Here is a 25,187-nt window from a genome sequence, read left to right as displayed (position 1 = left end):
GTGAATTAATGAAATGGTAGGCAAAGCTTAGACAACATATGACAAACAAATCTACTATTAAAATAATAACTTGCATAAATTAATCATGGATTAAATGTTCACAGCTGATTTTCTTAGTCTGTTGGTTTTCGATCAGCCTACTCCAGGGTTTTTCATTATTAAATATGCCAGTAAAAATAAGTATTTAAATTCAACGTCCAGGCTTAAAACTATTGTTATAGCTGAGAATTATGGATATGAGCAGTTATATTACAGCTAATAAAATAAAACACATCTTATAAAACGACCCCAAGTAAAATACACATCAAGGAACAAAGCAATACATTTAACATCCCGCCATTAGGTATGTACTTTTTTGGTAAAACTTACTGCAATTCCCAGTCTTTGTAGATCAGCGTCAAATATTCAGTACAGGAACTAAAACTAGAACGTTTCCAGTGTTTACCAGCAGATGGCGCTGTTTCTATAAATATCTGTGTAAACTGGTTTTTATTCTATGGTTTATGATTCAATAGCGAACTGTAATGCAGAAATATATATATATATATATACACACATACATACACATATTATCTCCTGAAAGAAAACCCTGAAACAGAAAATACAGAATCTTTATTGAAAACATGCAGTTGTTTGTAAAAAGGAAAAATATCTTTCAACAACCCAAAATCATCATTCCGGTTTGAAAATCAATCTGATTTATACCAGGCAAGGTTAAACATGAGGTTGGGTGCCGCATGTGTTGCATAATAGTTGAACAAAAGTAGGATGAATCTGCACAATAACCTACAACATATATATATATATTAAAACATGTAAAATGTAAACATCAAAGTAGTGGTGATCAAATGGAAAACATGGAAAAACATAAACAGCTTTTTTTTCTTCTCTCCCTCAGTCTCAAACAATAATAAAAACCAGAACATTATAAAACATTGTAAAAACCTAAATAAGTCTTTCTGGATTAAGGAAACAGTCCACATAAAGCTGGCTCAGTGGAAAAACGAACTGCTTTGCGAACCTAGAAACAACAATTTTAGTCAAGAATCACAAGTACTGGACAGCTGGTCAGGTCCGCGTTAGTGAGAATAGTTTATAGAAAAACACTAACTGAGTCACTGTTAAGCAGTTCTTTGGCTCTTCAATGAAGGCACTTGAAGTAGAGGCCTCTGCTTCCAGAGATAACGCATATAAAACAAGACAATGGCAGAAAATATACCAGAATAAAAACATCTACTGAGGATAACTTCTGTGTTTCTCAGCTAACTGATTTAACACATTATTTTAGACCCCACATCTTGCTATTTTAACACTTTTCTGCATATTGATGTTTACATTTACGCAGTGGGGTTTAGCTAATCCTCTCTAGAACTGCTCAGTGTCAAATGTAAATAACAACGTAAAAAGACAAATGCCGTAAAGAACTAGCTACTACTAATTAAACTAAGCCCTTGAATCATTTCTTTGTCCCTGAAGATCCTCGTTTCACCCAACACATTTACTTTGATAAGCAAATGCTCACACCAGTAATGACACTGTTGACACTTTATTCATGTTTCTATGGAAACTTTTACTGAATGTTAAATAACGTAGCTCCAGTCTGTCTAAGTTCAGATCCACTCACAACCCTTTATCTCTCCACATCTGCTGCTGCTGCTCGTGCCGCTGCTGCCCCCGTTGGACCCCGCCTTGCCGGCGGTTTTCCGGGAGCTCTGCCGGTGCTTACGTTCACGGCTGGGCTTACTGTTGTTGTTGCTGTTGCCCTGCAGCTGGCCGTAGGTCTGGTTGTTGGCGTTCAGCTTCTTCTGAGCCTGGCCCACGTCGTTGGGAGCCCTTCTGGGGCCGTCTCCCCCACCAGCCCTGCACAGGTTTTCCTCGTTATTGATGTAGTGCTGACGCTCCTCCTGGGCGATGTTGGCGTGGTTTTGTCGGCACGTGATCTTGGCGTCGGTGAGGTCGGTGATGGGAAGAGGCGGGACGTGATTCCCTCTTGACGTCGGCGCGGGTTTGACGGCGATGTTGTACCCGGGGGGCGCCGACGGCTCGTTCCAGGTGAAAGGGGAGCTGCTGTAATCGTCGCTTAATCCTGCCTCGTTAGCTGCTTTGTTCCTCTTTGTCAGCGCGTACAGGTCGTCGCCGTGCAGCTGGAGCTGCAGCTGGCGGGAGCGTACGATCTCACAGATGGTGCCGACGCCCAGGTGAAGCATCTCCCAAACGTTGAGAGCCAGGCAGAGCGCGGAAACGGCGTACATGATGAGGAGGAAGATGGTTTTCTCGGTGGGCCGTGATATGAAGCAGTCCACGCTGTGCGGGCAGGGCAGGTCCGAGCACACGTACCTGGGAGGCACAGCGAACCCGTACAGCAGGTACTGCCCGCAGAGGAAGGCCACCTCCAGGATGGAACGGGCCAACAGCTGGAAGACATAAATGCGCATCAGCCCGTCCTCTTTTATTCGCCGACGGCCGTCGTGGCGGACCTTTGCTTTCGCTTGATTCGCACTGCCGTCTCCCTTCGCGCCCCCGTCGTCCTCCGCCTCCGTCACCTCGTAGATCATCGGGTCTTCCTCGTCGTCGTCCTCGGCCTCTTCGACGCCCCTGTGCTGCTTTCTGCTTGCCAGATAAGGCTTCTTGAGTTTAGTCGGCGATGATCCCCGCACAGCCGCCTGCTCTTCCGCCCGGGCGATTTTGTTGACGGCGTAGCCCAGGTACATGAGGGACGGCGTGGCCACCAGGATGGTTTGGAAGACCCAGAAGCGGATGTGCGAGAGAGGAGCGAAGGCGTCGTAGCAGACGTTCTCGCAGCCCGGCTGGGCTGAGTTACAGACGAATTTGCTCTGCTCATCGTAGTAGATCGACTCGCCTCCGACGACTGTCAGGACTATGCGGAAGACGAGGAGGACGGTGAGCCAGATCTTGCCCACAAACGTGGAGTGATTGTGAATCTCCTCCAACAGGCGCGTCAGGAAGCTCCAGCTCATGGTAGTGGCAGGCAAACCACAGCAAAAGGCAGCATACACCTTCTGCTACTCACCTGTGGACGGAAAAAACACTAGCTTAGAGTTCTCACAAAAATTTATTATTTGACTCATTAAAAGTTCTAGTTAACGTCTTCCTAAGTTGTTATCTGTATTACAACTTAGGGCTGGGCGATAATTCAATAACAATATATATCGATCGATAGACGTATATTTATTTTGGTCACTTTTCTGGTCACTTTAGTTTATTCTTTGTCATTATTTAATAACATAACTCAGGTCTCTTAAGTTATTTTTCTTAAAAAAAATTCTGTTATGGTTAAAAAAGTTGGTTAAATAAAGATTTAATTGGAATTCTGTGTTTGTGTTCTTTATTTAAATCAAATCATTTAGCAATATCATAAAATGTCCAGGCAGAGCTACACATAAAATATGGTTTTAAATATTTTCAATAATTATCGATATCGATCAATAAGCTTTTTTTCTATATCGCCCAGCCCTATTATAACTGAATAAAAATGAAGAGGAGATGTCATGAACCAAACCCGAAGAAAAGGCTGTTACATAAACAGCCATGACCGGATCAAAAGTTAAGAATAAGAAGGAATTAAACTACAGCAGATAATATGTAAAGCAATTTAAACTCAATCACGTTTCAGAACAAACACTAGTAAAGCAACAGTTATTTATCAAACAATGACTTTTTGCCCTCTGTTGTCAATACTTTGGACAACAAACCTTTGGGACGGCACTTAAAGTCTTCTTCAGTAACTCTTCACAAGCTTGGTTCATACTGAGATCTTCACACTAGATCACTCCTCTTGTGAACACTTCTCTTCAGCTTAGCTGGGAGGTTTCCTTTAGGATTTAGGTCTCGGGATGGCCAAAGAAGGAAGTAGGTTTTGTGAATTTTAAACTATTACTTTGTTGATTTGAACATATATTTTAAACCGTTATCCTGCTGAAAGACCCAGCGACAGCACATTTTCTGTTTTATGACATAGGCCACCAGGTTTTTATTTAAAATGTCGTTATTTCAAAGAGCTCATGACGCCATGGACAAGATTTCCAAAAATGCTGGACGTGAAACGGGCCCAAAGCATCACAGATCCTCCATCATACTTATTAGTGGGCATAAGGTTGTTTTTCCTCATATTTGTCCTTCGCTTTACGTCAGAACAACCTTGAGTTTCTGTTCCTGAAAAGCTCAGTGTTAGTGTCAACAAAGCATGAGGTTCCAGCTACACTCAAATCCCAGTAGCCTTTAGTGATCTTAACATATCTATATTTGTAAGGGAAGGATGTCAGGAATGGCATGTACGCTTGTCTTTCCAATATTGAAGGGTAGATAAGAGAATTGGGCCTCTGTGTCACATCATATCTAAATTCAAGGGATTTTTAATTAAAAGTAGATAAAGGCATACAGGACCTTTTAAGTGCCAAAGAAACTAATTCCAGTTATTCATAAAATAAAACAACAGAAGTAACTTTTAATGTCCCTCATCGGAGAAATTCACACTTGTCCCAGAAGCAAAATAAAACACAAAGGGAAGGATTATGCAGATACAGACAAGGGTAAAAAACATAAATAAATAAATAAATAAATAAATAAACAAGAATAGATGACTAAGCAGTGAGGGCAAATTTGGAAACATTTTTTTAGCTATTAGTTGTTAAAGATGGCATAATTGGGGTCAGTCTCTGCCTCAAGCGGAGCAGTTTAAGTATCCTGGTGTCTAGTTCAGCAGTGATGGAACGAGAGATAGAAAGACAGATAGGGGCTTCATCTGCTGTATTGCGGGCGCTGCTCCGGTCTGTTGTGGTGAAGAAAGAGCTGAGCCAAAAAGTGAATTCTCCATTTACAGGTCTGTCTATGTTTTAACCCTCACCTATGGTCATGGGGTCCGGATCATGACCAGCTCTGTTAGCCCGGAGAAGCTCAAAGTAGAGCTGCTGCTTCTCCGCATCGAGAGGAGTCAGTCAATGTGGTTTGGGCACCTGATCAGGACGTTCCCTTGCTGCCTCCTTTTGGGTGTTTTCTGGGTGCATCCCACTGGGAGGAGACCCCAGAGACGACCCAGAACTCACTGGAGGGATTATATATAGCATCTGGCCTGGGAACACCGTGGGATCCCCCAGAATGAGCAGGAGGATGTTGCTGGGGAAAGGGTTTCCTTCCTGGACCTGGTGCCCCACGACCCGATCTCAGATAAGTGGAAAACAATGGATGGATGGATTGATGGACGGATATGGCATAATAAATTAAAAAAAAAATCAAAGAAGTGTGCAACTGAGGAAGGGGATTTTAACAAATATAAAGACAACACATACTAAGTGTCTCATTTGCCAGAGTAGGGCTGTATGACTTTAACAAAAATCTAAATTGCAATATACTTTTCACTGCATTACCCACAAGCAACAGAAATGCCTGTAGATAAAGTTGTTTGTAAGCAAGGAGTATTTAAAACAAGATATGTAACTGTTTTTTATCAATCTTAATATTATTCAAGAGGATAGCTTGTTGAGTTGGACGTCAATCCTTGTTGAACATATAGTGCAAAGTGCAACCAGCAAACAAGTCTATGTATTAAAAAGTCTGACTGGTTTCTGGAAAAAAATATTGATTATATAAAATCTAAAACAAATAATAAAATTAGATTATCTGACTCCTGTAACTCTCTTACCTTCCATGTGGAAGCAAACCCACTTTAAACATTTTACCAACACCTAAAGGACGCGTCTGATCCATTAATTGTTACATAGCCAAAAATTGCAGACCTCTGCGATTTGGAAAATGCGTTTTTTAAAATTGCGATTATATTACAAATGCGATTAATTGAGCAGCCCTATGCCAGAGTGGGGTGGACAGCCCAAATCAAAGATGGCCGTGGTGCACTTGCACTGTGCTGTTATAAATTTAGCATTTTGATGTCTTTGCAATCAGTCCGATTTAATGCAGATGCAATCCCGCCAGTTTTGCTGGTGCTTCCCTTAATCTCACCCACCACTTTATAAATGTACCCACATTTGGCCAGTGGCGGGTGTTAACTAACAGCGCAGGATGGCTGTAATATTATAATCTGAAAAGTTGTGTTTTCTTTGGCTGTAAATGCAAAATCCTGATTAAGAGAAGGCATCTTGAAAACATCAGTTGATGAGTAATAAATCTATATAATGTGCTTCACTGAAGTGAGTTACTGAAATAAATGAACCTCTCAATATCACTCCAATTTATCGAATGTGACTTGATTCAACCGAGAAGTTTGTTTCTGATAGCAAATGAGACAGGCCTTTCTAAAACTATAGTAAAACAGTGTTTTTATCCAAATTTGATGATAACAAAAAGATTCCATTTTATGTATAATCTTTTTATAAAAACTCCCGTGATATTTTTATTTACCTCCAGCCCATGTTTTATAAGGATGTTTATTAACCTTGTTTAACAGATATATTTGCCATTGCTGTAGAAATCCATCTGGTGAGAATTTAAACAAATCTTCCTCAGACAAGGCTAATATTTGTGCACTGGAGCTCAATATGGAGTAAACACATAAAGAATTAAAGAATATTCACAAACCAGACAAATTAAACCACACCTCCTCTCAAACTACTTAACAAAGTCCACTCAAGTCTTCAGAAGTCAGGAATGGCGGGTTTCTACATAATGAAACCCAGTAGTGTGGTAAAGCCCTGAGAAAACTGTTCATCCACGCAGTCTGCCTTTTCTAATGGCAAAGAACTTAGATTATTATTTGCACTGAAACAAAGAAATACCAACACTTACGTTGTTTGTTCATGAAGAGAAGCAAATCTAAGGAAAAAAACTTTCCCCAGGAGAAAACAAAACAATTCTCATCCTCCTATTGAACCGAGCCATTCCTAATTTTTTCCCACATGAGCTGCCCAGTAACATGACAAAGAGGATGTCCTGTAGCGGATCAGAACACAGGAAGTCCACTAAGATCATGCCCCCCTGCTTACATAGAATTCAAATATAAACATAAGGCCACCAAGAGAAGAAGTGACAAGAAAAGATGGACGTCTTATAGTCTGGAAACACTGACCAGCATCCTACAGCTCCTACCAACACCAGTCCTTAGTTAAACTGGATCCCACACAAAACACTCAGGGGAAAAGGGCTGCAAGTAAAAATAACCACAGGAATTTCACAACTCTCACAGGGAAAAAAGGAACCCTGTATTTCCTGTCTTTGTAGACCCCCCACCCCCGAACATGTACACACAATGTGTTTTACATAGGGCTGGGCTCTTGATTCAAATTTACAATTTTTTAAGATTAAATTTTTGAAATATTGGGATTTTATTTTTTCCCAATGCACTCACTGGGCTTCCAAGAAGAGAGCAGCATGCAATGCTGAATACATGTTTAGGAAATATACTGTCAAAATATTGTAAAGAGGAAACTATTTTCCCAGATACACATCTTATTTACCTTTCAGCGTTGGTCATCACTGAAATATCAAATAGACTCACATCTGGGTGACCATTCATTACATTTCTTCACATCTTTATTTGTGATTATGAAAAGACAAGATATCTTTACAGTCATACTTATATTTGTGCAAAATGTGCATTAACCCTAACCCTAACTCCTCCAGCTATTTTTACCTGCTGAAGTTGACTAATACAAATTTTTATAGAACTCACAATAATTATTGGCACCCTGAAAAACAGGAGTGCAAAAGCATTCAAATAAACGGCTTCTATGGAAACTTGGTTGCCCCAAGATACTGCCCTTTGAAGCAAGTCTCTGTGTGAGCTTTAAAGATTTATTAACCGTTTTTCTGAATTGAGGGTGCTACAAAGATAAACTTCGGTCCTCCTCAAGCATACTTTTTTCAGAGTTTCACGTGTTTCATTTTTGCTCTGACCAAAGCTGGACAGTATATTAATTTACAGTCCACATAACAATATAAATATGTGTAAAATCGTCATCAGAAATTATGGCTTGGGTGCGTTATTTGGTACGATATTATATATATAGTGACAGAATTCACCCTTACACATATTGATTTTATATCTGGCCAGTTGGATGTACTGTAATTACCCTTAAAGCTGCAGTAAGGAATTTTGAGAGCAGAGCAGGCACCACTCAAGAAGTTTCCCAGGAGAAAAGTCTGGCTCTGATTGGCTGTTTCTGACCGGGAGCGGTGCATTTCTGCAATAGGACCACTGGGAGGAGCCAGAGGAGCTGGATATTTTTTCACAGATTATCTGTCTCATATTTTACTGTCAGGACACAATGGCAGTTATATACATTTTTGTTACAAAAGTTACCTACTGGAGCTTTAACGGTCATCTCTGGGTATATCTTTATTGATTTAAAATTTTTGTGGAACTAGTGGCCTTTTAATGAAAGTAGGCTGGTAGGCAGGGAGTTGAGAGAAAGGGCCAAGATATGTGGCAAAGGTCCACGGACTGGATGGCCGCCTTGAGGGCTAAGGCCTCTGTTTATGGGTTGTGCTCGCTAGCCCTGCGCCATCGGTGTGCCTGTGTGTTTCTTTATACACCAGTAACATCCATCCATCCATCCGTCCATCCATTTTTCAACACATCTATCTCCTGTGGGGTAACGAGGGTTGCTGGTGCCTATCTCCATCTGTAAATGGGCGAAAGGCGGGGTACACCCTGGACAGGTCGCCAGTCTATCGCAGACACCAGTAACAATGATACTAAATATAATATATAAAAGGGTTCTCCAAATAACCATTGGCTGGTTATAATCAATAACAAAAAGTTCATTATTAAAAGAAACAGATTTGCGTCAAAATCTATACGAACCAACCCATCCGCACTGTTAGGTGCGTAAAGACAAACTCTTCTTCCTGCAGCTGCTCACATACCCGAATAACGAGCTGCTCCCGAAGTCTTAAAAGTCTGCTAACATGTGGAGAACAGCTAGAAGAAAAACACGCGACTCTCTTTATAGACAAGATAAACACATATGCATTGTTCAGAGAAACTTTCCCTGGCAGACAAACAAGAAAAACGAAACGCTGCTAAGCTAACAGTATGACACGAATGTTTGAGAGCAAGATAAAAATCTAATTTAGAGAAATTTAACAAAAAGTTTACTTAAAGGTGGGATTTTTTACAAATATTCTTTGAGGTTGTGTTGCTGCAGTAAAATCTAAACAAATTTGAAGGTATTTGACACATCTTTAACAGACTGTGGAGGACGCAGCGTACATGAAACATTAGATTAAATTAAAGTCATCCCTTGACTTTGCACATTCATTGATTGACAAAGTGTTTCAAGTAGCATTTTAAAATTCAGTATATAGTCATCTACTAGTTGCACTTCTGAAAAAAGCGCCGTCATTTGTCTACGGATACCTTCTGTACTCAAATGAACCCCACACATAACACATTACATAACCATTTAACACCTCTATTTAATGTGAAGACACCCATCTGTTCCAGCTGAACTCTAACTCTTTTATCTTAGGTAGAGTTTTAAAGGGACAGAAGGGAGGTAATAAAAGAATAAATGTACAATTATTCTTAGGCTAATGAGGTATGAAGCTGTAAAAAACTAATTTTTATCATCAATCTGATTTCAGCACAATAACAAAAAAGATTTTTGTTGTTTTTATTTTATTTCTGTAAATAAAAAAATAATTGATAGCCCCGTGACTATTAAGGATTACTCATAATAATAATAAAAAAACAGCTACTAAGAGTTTAGATTTGAAAAATATACTTAATTAGATAAAAGGCTAAACTGATCAATGCTTTTGTTCCAGCATTATAAAATCCTTTAACGATATATACTGAATCTTGAATGGACTCCAAACATCTTTATCAGCACAATGCCCAGTTTTGTCTAATAATCGAAAGTAGGCAGTCACCAATGAAATAACTAACACGTTTCCTGATATCTGCTTCTGATTCAAATAAAAGTAAAACAACCATTCTCACTCTTTCATTAAGAGCCACGTGACTTTTAAAAGAGCACATCTGGACACGTTGTGTAATGTAGCATGTGGAGGGCCAGTGGCACAGCTACTTCCAGCCCAAACACGAATCCTACTTACAGCAAGAAGCTGCTACCATCCTCCACACTGCTCACCTTCTTCTTTTGCAAATTAGTAAATATCCTCCTAGAATTGTGAGGAATGAGATATATTTTTAGGGGATAAATCAGAATACTAGGTACAAATTGTGTTAGTATATTGAATAAGCGACACAACTTATGTAAATCTACTCTTTTTTTCTTAAATAGGACATATGCAAAATTCACTTTTTTAGCCCCTAAATATATTTTGTTGTGTACCTGGAGCCTATACAGGAATGCAGACATTCTGAATTTAGTCTGTCCAGGAACTGCGTAGATATCTTTATATTGTGTTTGGATCATATTTTTCAAGCCGTTCAGTTTTAATAAGATTTAGAAACTGTATCCTAACCAAACAAAAAGTGCAACTTCAGTAAGAATTTATAAAACAAAGTCTTTAAGAGCTGAGCGCAAACAGTTTGTTTCATTTGGAAAGGTTTCATTGCACTTTTCACATGTCTTTTTTAACTACTTTCAAAGTTATGTCGTCACATCGTAACAATTTGGTGAGTTTGTGAAAGAGAAAATTATGATCCTTTCAAATTTGGATCAGGTTATGTGAAATCTACAATCCAGTGCAGAAAAACAATGAGGCACAAGTTTGTTCGCAAACCATCCATTAAGCTATCTGAGATGAAAGATAAAAGACAAAACCCCTAACCCATGTGCAATCCTAAACGTGTGTATTTGTATCCCACTTCTTTTATTCTGATATTCCGTGCATAAAATCCAGTGTAGACAATTTTCGTCCAACAGTTATAACTGGGCAACACGATGAAATGTAATTTCTACAATTGGAAAAGATTAAATATGCAACAAGGGGATCAACAGGAAAGTTTTACCAACAATGGAACCCCTTAATGCAATATTTCAAAGCTTTAACTTCCCTCTCTGCTGACAAACAAACTGGTTAATTCAAGGTTTTGTCCGTTATTTTTTATGTATTATTATTATTATTATTATTATTAGTAGTATTGTTTCATGGATGATTGTATTTGCTGTGTATTTCTGTTTTATATTTGTAAGCTAGACTCATACTGTGACATGTCTATGCACTCTGGTAGTTCGAGTTGGTGGGGGGAATGTTGTTTTATTGTAAATTGTAAAATCTAAAACCTTCAATAAAATGTGTTGACAAAAACAAAAAAAGAAATCATAACTGGTAAATACAAACGGTAACTCTAGAGGAGTTACCGTTTGTATTTACTAAGTATTGTATTTACTAAGTACTAAATCTCCAGCTCTACCTCAATCAGAAGTAACAAAATTTACATGCATAAAATGCATGTAAATTGTCAAAGGGACCCTGTCATTCTGACTGGAAAAACAGTGTTGGGTCAACAGACTAAGTCTAAACAGGTCTGGTGTGATGATTCCTTAAGGTGGACATGATGCAGACAATCACTGCACTGCAAAAATGGAACTAAAAATAAGTAATATTTCCTTAAAATGAGTGTATCTGTCCTTGATTTCAGCAGGTAAATAAGATGATCTGCCAATGCAATGAGATTTTTGCACTTAAAATCTGAACAACTCATCTCCATCATCTTATTTCAAGTGCTCATTACTCAATACTCATTCCATTGGCAGATAAGATTATTTACCTGCTCAAATCTAGGACAAAAACACACATTTTAAGAACATTTTACTTATTTTTAGATCAGTTTTTGCAGCGTATATATCCACAAGCAGCTGTGCAAAGTTGCATGTAATTGTTTGGCACTGCTGGAGGACATGTAAAATGTGGAGGGAGTGTGTTTTCAGAGGTCCTACTCTGACCTGCTGCCAATGATGATGAGTGGCTTAATATTACCCAGGAAAATCATCTTAGTGCTCTGCAAGGAACTGGCTCCTGCATTACAGAGGGACACTAGTAGGAACCGTGCATTGGCGTTCAAGTTCTCTCAATGCTGTGGGCGACGGTGGCGCAAGAGTTAGGGAGTTTGTCCTGTTCAACCCCCAACTCTGACTGTCTCAGTCGTTGGGAAAGACACTTCACCCACATTGCCTGCTGGCGGTGGTCAGAGGGTCCCGGTATGGCAGCCTCGCTTCTGTCAGTCTGCCCCAGGGCAGCTGTGGCTACTAACACAGCTCACCACCGTCAGGGTGTGAATGGGTGAATGACTGACTGTAGTATCGTTGGACTTGATAAAGTGCTACACAAGCGATTTATCATTTATGCGGGAATTCCTTGAAACCGGAGCATTTAAGAGGGAGCTGCCTGACAGGCATGTTACAGTCATCCCCGTGCCGTGCATATCTGCAGTATGGGACATTGTGCAGGGCAGTCAAACTTTTTTACAGTAGCAGGCCACACACTATCATGTAGGAGGGTGCACTTATGCCGGTGCCCGAGAATTTTGAAAAATAGTCTCCCTGATGTATTTTGGAAGCTTTCAAGACAGGTGATTATTTAAAGAATAGAATCAGAGTGCATGTTTTAAATTGAATAAAAAGCAAAAAAAAGTGAATGATTAATTCTTCAAAAACAACCTTTGTTTTTTTATTATTATTCTTAAAACATTTTTTCATCATGTTTTAAAGGTATACTATGCAACCGGGGTTGATTTTCCAGCGAGGCTCCCCCCAGAGGGCGAAAGTAAAAGTGCACTGTCGTAAAGATGCTCAGCTGTTCTGGTTTCCCTGTCAAGCCAGGCGCGGTTGTTTTGAGCTTAGCAGACAGGCGAACGCAACGAAAAGTGGAAAAAACGGCAGTACAAACAATGACTAACACAGTGAAGGTATGAACATCAAGCTTCTCGCAGCGCTATCTTGGCGAGGTGGCAGGCATCGCCGCCTCGCCAAGCCGCGGCCGTTTTATTATTATTATTATTATTTTTTTTTTTATGTTGGCGAGACGCTACCGCCGCCGCCACACCAAGCCGCAGCCGCCTCGCCGCGGTAGCGTCTCGCCAACATAAAAAAATTAAAAAAATAAATAAAATATAATAATAATAATAATAATAATAATAATAAAACTCGATATGCTTGCATGTTTATTTGACGTTAACACGCGGTTCTTTGTTGTAGCTTTCGCGCGTGCATATAGTGAATGGCAGGGCAAAAACACATGGAGTTCTCGCCGTAAAGCGAGACTTCTGTGGGTGCGGGCCGTGAGCTCTTGCAAGTGCAAGTGCGGTATTTCCCCCACAGACCCCCAGGGCGGCCGAGAAAACCTTTGTTCGACCTGAAATGACTCATTTAATCATCCAAAACGGTATGGAGCACATTAATTAACTGAAAAATGTTGCATAGTATGCCTTTAACAAGGTTTTGAACAAATTTGCATAAAATTAGTTGAATTTGAATTACTAGCACCATATAAAACAGATCAGATTAGGTGAATATATGATAATTTACTAACTTCCGAGCGCGCAGTGATACAAAACGCATGTGCTCAAAACCGGTCTCGCGTGCCCTTGGTTCCTTCTATGCTCGCGCGCTCCACCTGCTCATTCCATGCTCAACACCAGCTGTGCTGGGCACTCGCTTGGCTGTTTCTCCGCGAGCGTCGTGCGAGTTGAGCTCGGATTGGTTCCTGCGTGCTCAACCAGAACGCTCCATTATATAATCGGGGAAAAGTAGGCGGCGGCAAAAGCTGCTATAGACGGCGATTTACCGCCGGTGACCGGCTACTTTTGACTGCCCTGTTGTGTATACAATACACAATTGCTTTATACTACGGAATAGTACTGTTGAAAACAAACCCTCTCGTTGACGTCCACCTGGATGTTGGACCACATTTTTTTCTGTTAACCATGAAGTTTACAGCATCCGCCACCTTCTGCCGCTCCATCTGTTTAATTTTATTACCGATTCCAGAGGACCGAATGGCAAGTAAAATTTGGTATTTTGCCTCCACCTCCAATACTAATACCTCCATTTTACATTGTGTGAATCTCCTCTTTTTTCCCTTCCATTGTTATTTGGACATGTGGTGGGAGCCTTCAGGCTATTTATATTACTTTGCATATTTATTTGCAGGCGCGGATGGGCCACTCCAAGCGGCCCCTCCAGCTAAAATTCCTGTAAATGTATAAGGAAAGGTGTGCGGTAACGCCTGTACATACGGTTTTACACATCTGAATATTTTTGCGCGGCTCAAGTTTAAAAAATTGTCACTACTGCCAACTTTTAGTATGAAAGCTGCACATTCTTATATGTATGAGGCCCCTGGTGGTTGATTAGAACTTGGGTGAAGCCGTGAGGGAAGGGCAAGTAACTGGAGTTCAACTGAGGAAATGAGAGAAATAGCTGATAGGACACACAGGGAACAAGGGAGGAGAATATAATTACCGAAATAAAGTGAGATCATGACACTGATGCTCCCGATCACCATGAACAAACCACCACCACCACAGTGGTGACAGCATCAGCAGCGACAGGGAAGTTGGAATATGGATGAAGGTAAATGCAGGGAAATTATTGGGGGAAACCTTCCACAGGCTGTAAAAAAGTGGTGTAAAGTTCACCATCCTGCAGGACAAAGACTCATTCATGTGTTGTAATGGCCAAGCCACAGTCCAGACCTAAATCAATTTAAGAAATGTGCAGCAAAACTAAAAATTGATATTCAACATCTGCCACACATCTGACTAGGCTTGAGCTGTTTGCAAAGAGGAATGGAGTTATTATTTACTATTGCAAGTGCAAAACTGGTAGCTCCAGAACCACAAAAGACTTATTTGAATGAAGCCAAATTAAGAAAAATGAAAGCCACAGCTTTCACAACTGTATTTGTGAAATAAAGATACTGAAGTTGGCTGTTGGCTGTAATGTAAAAAAGAAAGTGTGAGGGTTCTTAATATTTTTGAAAGGTCCTGTAAAGTTCACCTGTTGAAATAAGTTTTTTTTTAAATATATAAGTTCATGAAAGAAGCCTACATCTCCCAACTTGAAGACTTGGGAGTGTTGTGGCACACCGTCTCCAGATGTCTCCCATCCTGAGACCAACAACCTCCTGTTTCCTACAGAGCCAATAAAAGAGCCAGCTTTGTACAAGCCCAGTTAAGTGGGCTTTAAGCTGTGAACACGAGGGTTTGTGGTTGCTTTCAAAGCCCTAAAAGTGATGCTCCACCCAAAGGCTATTTGAGGATGAAACACTCGCCAACTATTTACACAAAAGTCAACTTTAAAAAAGTTTTTAACTTGCTGATGCTGCTGTTTCAAGCTGTATACTGGTGGAAATTCCCCATGAATTAGACTCTCCCAAGGCTGCATTAAGATGATCTGCTAAAAAAAAAAAAAGGAAGCTAATGACTTCTGATAACGGTGCTCGATTGGACTAAACCAGTCGTGATACATACTGCTGTATCGTTAGCATGCTAAATAAAAGAAACACTTGCCACACAGATGACAGAAGTGGTAGGAGAATGGTTGTGATGCTTGTAGGAGCCAGAAACAAATACAAGAAACACACCAAGAAGGTTTTGTGCTCTAATGACAATATCTGAATGAGCCAAGTTATGATATCAGAATCTCTTCAGAAGATTTTTATACATGGCCCAGGAAACCTACATGAATAATTTAATAAACACTATTTAGTGTAAGTAACAGAGAGGTCAAATCAAAACTTTTTACCCATGATTAGTTGTAATAATACTTTATTTGAGAAATATCTATGTATGATATAAAAACAATACAGTAACAATACTGTAAGATGTTTATTTTTCATATTATTACATAAAATATTGGGACACGGCCGTCGCCATGTGGTTTATGCTGCAACGCATTCTGATTAAATGATGTATAGTAGGTCCCCTACTCCTAGCTCCTGTTCCTTGACCTTTCATGGGGTCAACAGTAAGAACTCTATCGTAGAAAGGAAAGGAGCTTTGGACAGAGTTTAACTCCGACTTCGAGGGAGCATACAGGCTACTTTTCCTACCTCCTTCCTTACTGACGGCACTATTCGGACAGCACTGATCATGGCGAACGCTGACGCACTTCCGCTTTGGCTAAAGAGTCCTTACTCTGTAAGGGTATTCGGATTGAGGCCCGGTTCCAGTCCAGGAGGACCTAAATGCGTCATCAACCCAGCATGCATTGCGCAGATGAATAAAAGGCCACTTCCATGGAAGAAAATGGAAAAATATAACAAAGATACACAATTTTTGAAGTAATTATGAGTTTTTATGTATGACAAATAGCAATTTTTAAGTTAATAGGAAAATTACAACATATTTAGGCCAACAAGTTTAACTAATCATGGATCCCTTTAAGTCTGCTGATACATTTCCAATACATTTATTATTTCCCCTTTCTTCATATCCTCTCTCGCCATCCGGAAAAATACATCTCCACTATCATGTGTGGAGTTCCTCAAGGATAAATCCTAGGTCCCAACCTTTTCACCATCAACATTCCCGGGATCTTCAATTCCAGTCCTCAAGGTCTGGTGTCTTGTACATTTATACTATTGTCTTGCAGCTTTTGTGCCCCTGGTCCAACACATCTGAGTCAAATAATCAGGTTACAGCAGGATTCTGGAAAACTTGATTGCACACTGAGGAGCTAAGTCAACCATTCAGGTGTGATGGACCAGGGACCAATCAAAAAGCTGTAGGACACCAGACCTCGAGGCAGGAGACCCCTCCCCTAGACCAAGGGTTCCCACAGTGGGGGTCAGGGCCCCCAGGGGGTCACAAGACACCTCTTTGGGGTCGCGATATGATTTAATGCTGATATGCTAAAAAGATTTAGCATTTTCTGCATATATTTGTGCAGTTCTTATAAAATACAGCTGTATTCTCATAATTTTACAACTTTATTCTTGTAATATTAGTACTTTATTCTCCCACCCCAAAAAAGAAAAAAAAAAAACTGCAAAAACGGGATCACCAGTCTCTAGGAACCCCTGCCCTAGACCATATCATCAATTGCTATGGAGTATCATACATTGTTAGGAACATAGACATTATATAAGAGTAGAACCCGCATTAACTGTGGCGGCGCAGAAATTACGGCCGCCATCTTTGGGCGGTCGACCTGCTACCCTAACCTGCTGGTTTAAGGTGAACAGACGAAGGATGCCTCAGTACTGTGCAGTGTATTTTTGTTTGAATCGACGGACTATTGACATCAGGGCTCGAGGGATACATTTTCTCAATTAAGATGATCAGATATTTTTGATTAGAATGTTATTTTTCTTCATTTTTGTCCACCAACAAAATTCAAGCTTGCTGTAGGAGCAATTTCTCATTTTTTCTTATGTTTTAGAATGTAGATTATTTAGTTCATTTTTATTTATTTGCTTATTTGTTGTATAAATATTATATATTGTTTGTGTGTGTGTGTGTGTATAAATGTGTTTGTATATATAGTAATAAAAAATTCTAAAACATACATACATCAACATACATCCTATACAAATATTCTATTACTTTTAACCCCATTTACAATATTTAAATGCACTGAACCATTTGTTATAATAGATAAAAGTTTTTAGCAAAGTGTTTTTTTAAAAATTAGTCCAATATTCAGCGAGTTATAGTTAATTAAAACTGATTCTGCGCCTGCTCCACACATAACACTGAGCAGAGCTGTCGACCACCCCAAGATGGCGCCCCCAAATCTTGTCAGTGCCCATAGGGGAAAGCGGTCGATGCGGGGTCTACTCTTTATATGTCTATGGTTAGGCAGATGACACTCAACTTTACACAAAAATGGACTCCTGCCCTTCTTTTTCACCCCTGTCTGCACTGCACTGTGCACAAGAAATAAAAGGAACATAACTTACTGTCCCCGTGACCCTATGAGGGATTAAGAGGGTCAGAAAATGGATGGATGGATGGATGGATAACTTACTGTAACTGAAAAGCTCCAAAACTGGAGAATCTACTTTTTCTCTTTAAAGTGGTTTGATTGCAGCATTTTGACATCAGCAAACCAATGCAAAGTGCAATATACATAAAATGTATTATTATTATTATTATTATTATTATTATTATTATTATTATTATTATTATTATTATTATTATTATTATCATATGACTCAACACAACAGACACTGTTTTGCTCCTTTGCAGAAGTGCTAGGGTAACGTTAGCAAGTTTGCTCTCTTACTAATTGATTATTCAGCTTGTAAAACAGTTCAGCGCAGTTCTAGTTGTCAGAGTGCAGACGACATGTTTAGAAAGAGCAGCTCTCCTACGTCACAACCTGAGAGCTTTGTTTTGAAGTCAGAAAATTGTTGTTCTCTGCACAGCTGTCTCACAAAAAAAAAAATAGCAGGCATTACAGTCTTTCTTTTGCTGTGACGATTATTGCAAAAGGTAAAGAGTGTAATAAAAAGGACCAGATTGATTCAAATATAATTTGGGCCAAATTGGCTTCTATATGAGTTACACCCGTTTGTCTTGCAAAGTGCCATGTTGTGAACTGACGTTATATAATTAAACCGTAACTGAACTAAACTAAACACAGACAGCACACCTACAACAAATATCAAGAGTTTTGGTTAATCATTCAATCTTTAAAAATGTTGTGTTCAAGACTCAGGTCCGATGCTTAAGCTCAGTTGAGGCTATCCAGATTAAATACCAAAAGTTTGGATTCAATGTTTCTTGGTATAGAGGTCAGAGGATTTAAAGGTATTGCTGAAAGCTATTTTAGTTATTTAAAAGATACAGAGCTAGTGATCTGTAAAGACGACAGTGAAATCGTAACACCTGTTTCTCTCTGCATAACCTCGACATGCAGTTTAAAACTGCTGCATCCTCTGATAATACCAACAAGTCCGTATTCCAGTTTCTGATGAAAAAGCCTTAGAAGTGTTGTTGCTCTCTGTGAAGGTATTATCTTTTAACCAACTGTTTACCAATCAAATGATTGTCCTTTGTTGTGATGTTAGACGTCTTTTTCTTGGGTAAAAAGTTTAGAACACATTAGAAACCACTGAAACATTTTATGCAGCAACGAGAAAGCGTTGCAAACCTTTCTAGGAGGTCAGTATACTGGGGTATAATTTGAGGAAGGCTTAACAGTTTTAAAAATTCGTTACCACCCAACCTCACGGCACAAACCATCAATTATCCTCCCACAGAGCTGAGAACTAACCAGTTTTTGTTACAATAAAATGTTATTTAAACAATAAGTTGAAAGACTTTTACACATGGCCAGTGCAACAGGAATTTTTTTTACAAATAACTGGGGTAAACATTTCTAACAAGCTTGCACCAAATATATAAATCCTTCATTTTAAAAGTTATTTTTCTTGAAATATGCACAACAAATACTTCAAAAGTTCAGGATATTAAATGAATCTGGGTAATAATTGAGTTGCAACCGTTACCTTTCTGTGTGTAATGTTTTCCCTCTCCAACTTGATATCTTCTCCAGAATTTTGAATTCACACCCCATCTGCCTGCACAGAGAAAAGAAGTCAAACACTTTCAAAATAGACCATTTTATCTCTAAGGTAAAAAAATAAATAAATAAATACTTTCTGTCAGGTTTCCTGAAGTCATTTTGTAACATTTGCCCATCTTGAAAGCCAGTACCCTATAACATGCCATCTTTAATTTAGCCCTCAATAAAACTCTCCGTCCCGACCATCAGTCACAGTCTAGGCAGTCATTTCCGTTTAGCGGCTGTTTCATTAAGGTGTTTTTCAAACTAAAGTTGGCATCTGATTCACGTCATTTCATTTAGCTGTTGGGTTTCCTCTGATGAACTCTAGCTCACACTTTAAAATACTTAGAAAGGTCAAATCTGAACAGCGGTTTTCTTCACTGCTTTCGGGAAGGGCTGGGCGATAGATATGGACAAAAAAATAATATCTCCATATTTTTATGCTGAATGCTGATCTTGATTTGTTTTTCTGTAATTATAAAAAGGCATCTCTGAATCAAAGCTTTATCTCAAATGTCTAACAGGCACATTGTTTAACAAACAGCTGTAGATAAATATGAGAAACGGATGAAAAATAACCTACCGGAATACATAAAAGTATAATTCTAATGCAACATACACCGTCATGTATCGATATAAACGATACAGCCTCATCTTATATCTCTTTTATAAAAATCTCCATATGTTTAAAATCTCAATATATTGCTCAGCCCTACTCACAGATGATTAAAAGGAAAAAGGGGGAATTTCCACACATTTTGAGGCACAAAACAGTAATAATATAGAGAAAATTAGTTTGTGATCTGTGGATCATTGTGAAAAAATAAAGCTTTTTCTATGCTTTCCACATTCAATGTACACAAGTTAACCCTAGAAGGCGCCGAACTTTACAAGAACAATACCTGGTCAAACTTGGCCTATTTTGTACTGAAAAGGGATCCTTTTAAATCAAAGTTTATGTTATGATCCAGCCCCAAAATACTCCAGGCCTGTTAGACCAGTTATTGTGGTTTTAAAGCAGGATCCTGTCTAATGTTATAAGAAAAAGTACTGAAATCACTTTCTTTCTCCTCTTAGGTCTGTCTAGTCCATCTCTTGTATGTCTGCATTCAGACTTGCTGTCCATTTATTGTTATATCTGTCAGAAATGTCTGACATGATTCTGCCGCAGAAACGAATCTTACACTCTACAGTCTGAGAGGAACTTGCAGTTTGGCATGTTCCTGTGCCATTTCAAAGATGGCGGGTGGCCTTAAAGGTGCATAGCCACGTTATTAGACCTTTTTTAAATGTATACGTCGCTCTGGTTGCATACAAAGTTTTTATGAAAGAACATCATGTCCTGCTGGCGCATTAGTTGTTATTTTGGCATTTTACGCTTTGTTTTTGCTCAGTTTGTTATAAAGCCTTTCGTGTTTATTTTTAATAACAGGAAGTACAACACTCCACATGCGCAGCAGGGGATAAAACAAGGAAGCGGCTAACGGCTATTAGCATCTCTCAGCGAAACAATGAAGAATGGTCCAAGATTCAGTGAAGAAAATCACACAAATATATGATTCCAAGAAGAAAAAGACTGGAATGTCGCTGGGAATACAGTATGAATGTTGGTGTTCACTGAAGCGGACGCTAATCCTGCCGATTGCTCAGATGTGAACGCAGAGTTGATTGATGTGAGTAAACGTTCTGATATTAGGCTGTTAAAGTTGCTGTAGATCAGTTTATTTAATTAATAACTTTGGTCTTTAATCACGCCGAGCTGCCGCATTACTGCGAGGCATTGCAGAGGGTCAGGCCCGGTCCACATTATTTACAAGTGATTTATTAATTAAGTAAACCAGCATTATGATAGTTCTGCGATACTGCAGCTAGATGGCGCCACATCTGTTTATATCTGGTCACCACTCCGAGTGCTGGGGTTATTTTTATCCACAAAAAGGACCATCAAAGCACCATCAGGATGGAGGCTTGGTGTATACAACCTTATTTTATCTTGATCAAAAACAGTTATTGTCACCTATTTTAATTTTGTTTAAATTTACAAATAGAGCAAATGTTTCACTTTGCAAACTGTATATTTTTTTAAGATTTTTTGACCAGTTTAGAATAATTGAGTCCAGGTTTGACCAGTCTTAGCCAGTCAATGTCCAGCAGCTTTTGACTTACAGTGCCTTGCAAACATATTAACACCCCCCCCCCCCCCCCCCGGCATTTTTTATCGCTTGTTGCCTCACAACCTGGAATTAAAATGGATTGTATGAGTTAGCACCATTGCATTTACAGAACATGCCTACAACTTTAAAGATGTGTTATTTTTGTAGTGCGGGAGTCACCCTCGTCTCTTAGGGCAAACTCAAAATGTGTCTTTTTATTTTTAACAGCAGGTCATGACTTTTTTCTGGCCATTCTTCCATTAAGAACGGCAGTATGGAGCGAATGGCTTATTGTGGTCCAATTCAGAAAAGGTGTGTTTATACTGACAGATCATGAGACACTCATATATATATATATATATATATATATATATATATATATATATATATATATATATATATATATATATATATATATATATATATATATATATATATCAAATAAGACTATTTAGTACAGCTCCATCACATATAATAGATGTGAAAGACATTAAAGATATAGGTTGGAATCTAAAAGAATAAGTAAAAAGCCAAAGGTGGTTGATTACATTCTCAACAAACTGTATTTTAACGTGATCTTCACACCCAAAATCAGCCTTTTGTTAAATTTTTAGGCTCTACATGTTTATATTGTATTTAACAAATTAAGCAAAGGTTTCACACGTCATCAGCTGTATTTTTTTTATTTGTTTGTTGAGTATAGAATAAGCCCAAGGTCCTGCTGTTCTCAGTCTTGACTCTATTTATAGTGATCTTAATGGCATCGTAATGTTTTGAAATTATTATTTTACATATAGCGCAAAGGTTTCATACATTGCAAACCATGTTTTTTCAGATTATCTGAGCACAGTAGAATAACTCAATCAAAGTTTGATCAGTCTTAGAACTGCTGTTTTCAGTTTTGATCCCATAAAAGTGGTCTTAATAGCCCAATAAAGCATTTACTGGTGTTTCTTATGAGTTAATTTGCTTTTGTAGTAGTTTCTGTGTTTTCCAGAACTAGACCTGATCAAAGGTGTGTTACCCGTAGACCTCTGAGTTGGTGATTTCTATTTTTATCTTTGTGAATAGGGGCAAACATTATAAGTTTATACTTCCTTTTGCTCCTTTTCATTAAGGATGGTTGTTTCGGGGTTTTTTTTTTATAAATGAAATAAAAAATAAAAAAATCAAATGACGGTGGTTTTGATTGAGTCCTTATAAGCAGTGAAATAGCCCTTTGAATCTGACTGAAGCCATGTGGAAAATTTGCTTTATGGTTCCATATAAACACCACATGGAAGAAGCCTTTAAAATAATTAGCCAGGAGGTTAAGTTTAATATGGAAGAATTTGCTATTGCTAACCCCTTAATTCAATTGAAACTATAACAAAATTCAAATTTTCAAGTTTTTAAACAAGATTCATATGCTAGCAGCTTGCTAATGCGAAAATATATTAGCCTAGCTAGAAACGTGAAAGCCCCCCTCAAAAAAGGGAAATCACTTTAATTTAAAATAAACATAACATACGACAGCAGCATGACATAAGAAATAGTTCACAAAAGCTTGAATATACACTTATAGGAGCTACATTATCATTTTGCAAAGAAGATATATATATTTTTTTTTAAATAACGTAATTTTAGTTTTGCTGGCAGAAAACTTTATTAGTCCTTTTAGCTTCCAGGTTCTAAAATCTGCCCTAGCTAAGACACATTTTAACAACACAACTCGGGATTTCTCCTATAATCTTTTAGCAGCGTAGCCTTTAAATACATTTTTCCTAGAAAAATATTTAAAACATTTTACTTTTTTTTTGTTTTTTTGCTCACCTTTTCCGCGCACATCCCCGGGTTTAACGTTACCAACCGGCAGAAAGCAGAGAGTCCAGCATAGCAACGACCGAAGAAGAAGAAAGAGGGAAAACACACCCGCAGAGTTTGCTCCCTGCTTTCGCTGCTCATCAAAAGTATCAGAAGCGGAGGACAAAGAAGTTGTCCCTTATTTTTAAAATAATATTTCCTCCTCTGTCTTCCCGCAGACAGCTGCAGAGAAGGCAGCGTGGATGTCGCCGAAGAAGACCCAACTGCGGGAAGTCTCTGAGTGGATCAAGAAATGAAGGGAGGGGGGTTGTCTTTATGTGTGTGGGAGTGAGAGAAAGAGAGAAAGTCAAGCACACTTTGATAGTTTTTTTTTTTTTTGTATTATCCACCAATATAATAACAATATAATAAGAAATAGTCTTAATTTTGTCCCATTCTATTCTGAATCTGAATCAGAAATACTTTAATAATCCCAGAGGGAAATAATGTTCCTTACACGCTCCAGATATACAGATACAAAATGTGTATATACACACACACACACACACACACACATATATATATATATATATATATATATATATATATATATATATATATATATATATATATATATATATCATTGAGGGAGGCATTGTAAGGATTGATGACCACAGGCAGAAGTTATTGTTTTAGAATTTACTGTGGTCAAATTCAAAGTCTTAAGTAGTTTCAGAAGGCCAATGAAAAACATTTTTAAATACTACTCTGCCGTAATTATCCATTTACTAATAATTTTGTTTGTGAAACTGGAATACATCGAAGCAGAGCCAGCCCAAGGCAGAAGCGACCTAAGCTGACGCTTAGGGGCCCCCAAACCACCAGGGAGCTCTGACAGATGTTTGAATTTTAACGCACACCATCAATCTAAAACAGGGGTCACCGACCTTTGTGAAACTGAGAGCTAATTCAAGTCATACCAAGGGCTACCTGTAGTGACCTTTGAACTACGAGAGTCCAAGCTCACCTTAACTTAACGTGGTATAAATACGTTTTTAACGCTTTTGTCACTTTTAAATCTATGTAAATACAAGTATGCTTAAAAAGGAAAAGCAACTGAATAAAATAGCATTTTAAATGTAGCTCCCTGGAGGGTTGTGCTATTTTTTTGAAACAGGCTTTTTGGCACCACATGTGGTCCATGTGGGCTACTTGGTGCCCGCAGGCACCATGTTGGTGACCCCTGATCCAAAACATTTATCATCTATAGGCACTTATCCCTGCAGCAGTCTTATCCTTAAAAAGTTATAGATAATGTATGTATTCTCTTTGGAACAAAGAGAATACAACTCTTTGTTCCAAAGAGTTGTATTCCAACGTGGAGAATACAACTCTCCACGTTGTTTATTTGTAGTTAAACTCCATGCATTATCCAGTGTCTATACCTTTATTATATATTTATTTTCTCAATTAAGAAAATAAAACACATAACATCATGATAAGGCACAGTCCCATTGACCTGCCCGTTTTCGCCAGCCGTACCCGCCTCATACCCTTCAGGTGTGGTTCTTCGGTTGAAAATAAAACAATTAACACAATTGATGTCACCACCATTGATACAATCTGTGTTGAAAATCTTCCCCTTGTCTAAAATTATACAGCATCTCTACATCATTCCCTCAACCCACAAAGCAGTCAGTTGATATGGGGCTGTGAATGTCTAGCTTGACGAGTAAGGGAGCAACAGAGATGGGTTGGCTTCAACCCCCTTTGCCATTCAATATGCTTATTCATTTTAGGTGTTTGAGGTTTTGGATTTCTTTGTGTTTCTGTTTTTTTTTCACAGTTT

General features: G+C 38.7%; 1 protein-coding gene across 3 annotated transcripts; it reads right to left on the bottom strand.

Annotated features, from left to right (window-relative positions):
- Positions 1 to 595: 595 nt before the first annotated feature.
- On the bottom strand, positions 596 to 23,644 carry LOC105919629 (gap junction gamma-1 protein). 3 transcript variants are annotated; one of them, XM_012854991.3, is made up of 3 exons: positions 23,369 to 23,634; positions 19,345 to 19,416; positions 596 to 3,031 (listed from the first exon to the last, which is right to left on the bottom strand). In XM_012854991.3, the coding sequence occupies exon 3, from the start codon at positions 2,976 to 2,978 to the stop codon at positions 1,611 to 1,613; it is 1,368 nt and encodes a 455-aa protein (XP_012710445.2). In that variant the 5' UTR covers positions 2,979 to 3,031; positions 19,345 to 19,416; positions 23,369 to 23,634; the 3' UTR covers positions 596 to 1,610. The 3 variants fall into 3 exon arrangements, 2 of the variants coding, with proteins under 2 accessions (XP_012710445.2, XP_035997724.1); XR_004931776.1 differs by lacking the exon at positions 596 to 3,031 and adding an exon at positions 3,726 to 3,848 and having other exon boundaries at positions 23,369 to 23,644; XM_036141831.1 differs by lacking the exons at positions 19,345 to 19,416; positions 23,369 to 23,634 and adding an exon at positions 6,760 to 7,000.
- Between the last annotated feature and the right edge of the window lie 1,543 nt (positions 23,645 to 25,187).

This window comes from Fundulus heteroclitus, chromosome 10, assembly GCF_011125445.2.
Source record: "Fundulus heteroclitus isolate FHET01 chromosome 10, MU-UCD_Fhet_4.1, whole genome shotgun sequence".
Lineage (NCBI taxonomy): Eukaryota > Metazoa > Chordata > Actinopteri > Cyprinodontiformes > Fundulidae > Fundulus > Fundulus heteroclitus.
This window is presented reverse-complemented; position numbering and strand designations above follow the sequence as displayed.

Excerpts from the sequence above, each read along its gene's own strand:
- LOC105919629 (XM_012854991.3), bottom strand. The coding sequence starts at position 2,978 with ATGAGCTGGAGCTTCCTGACGCGCCTGTTGGAGGAGATTCACAATCAC.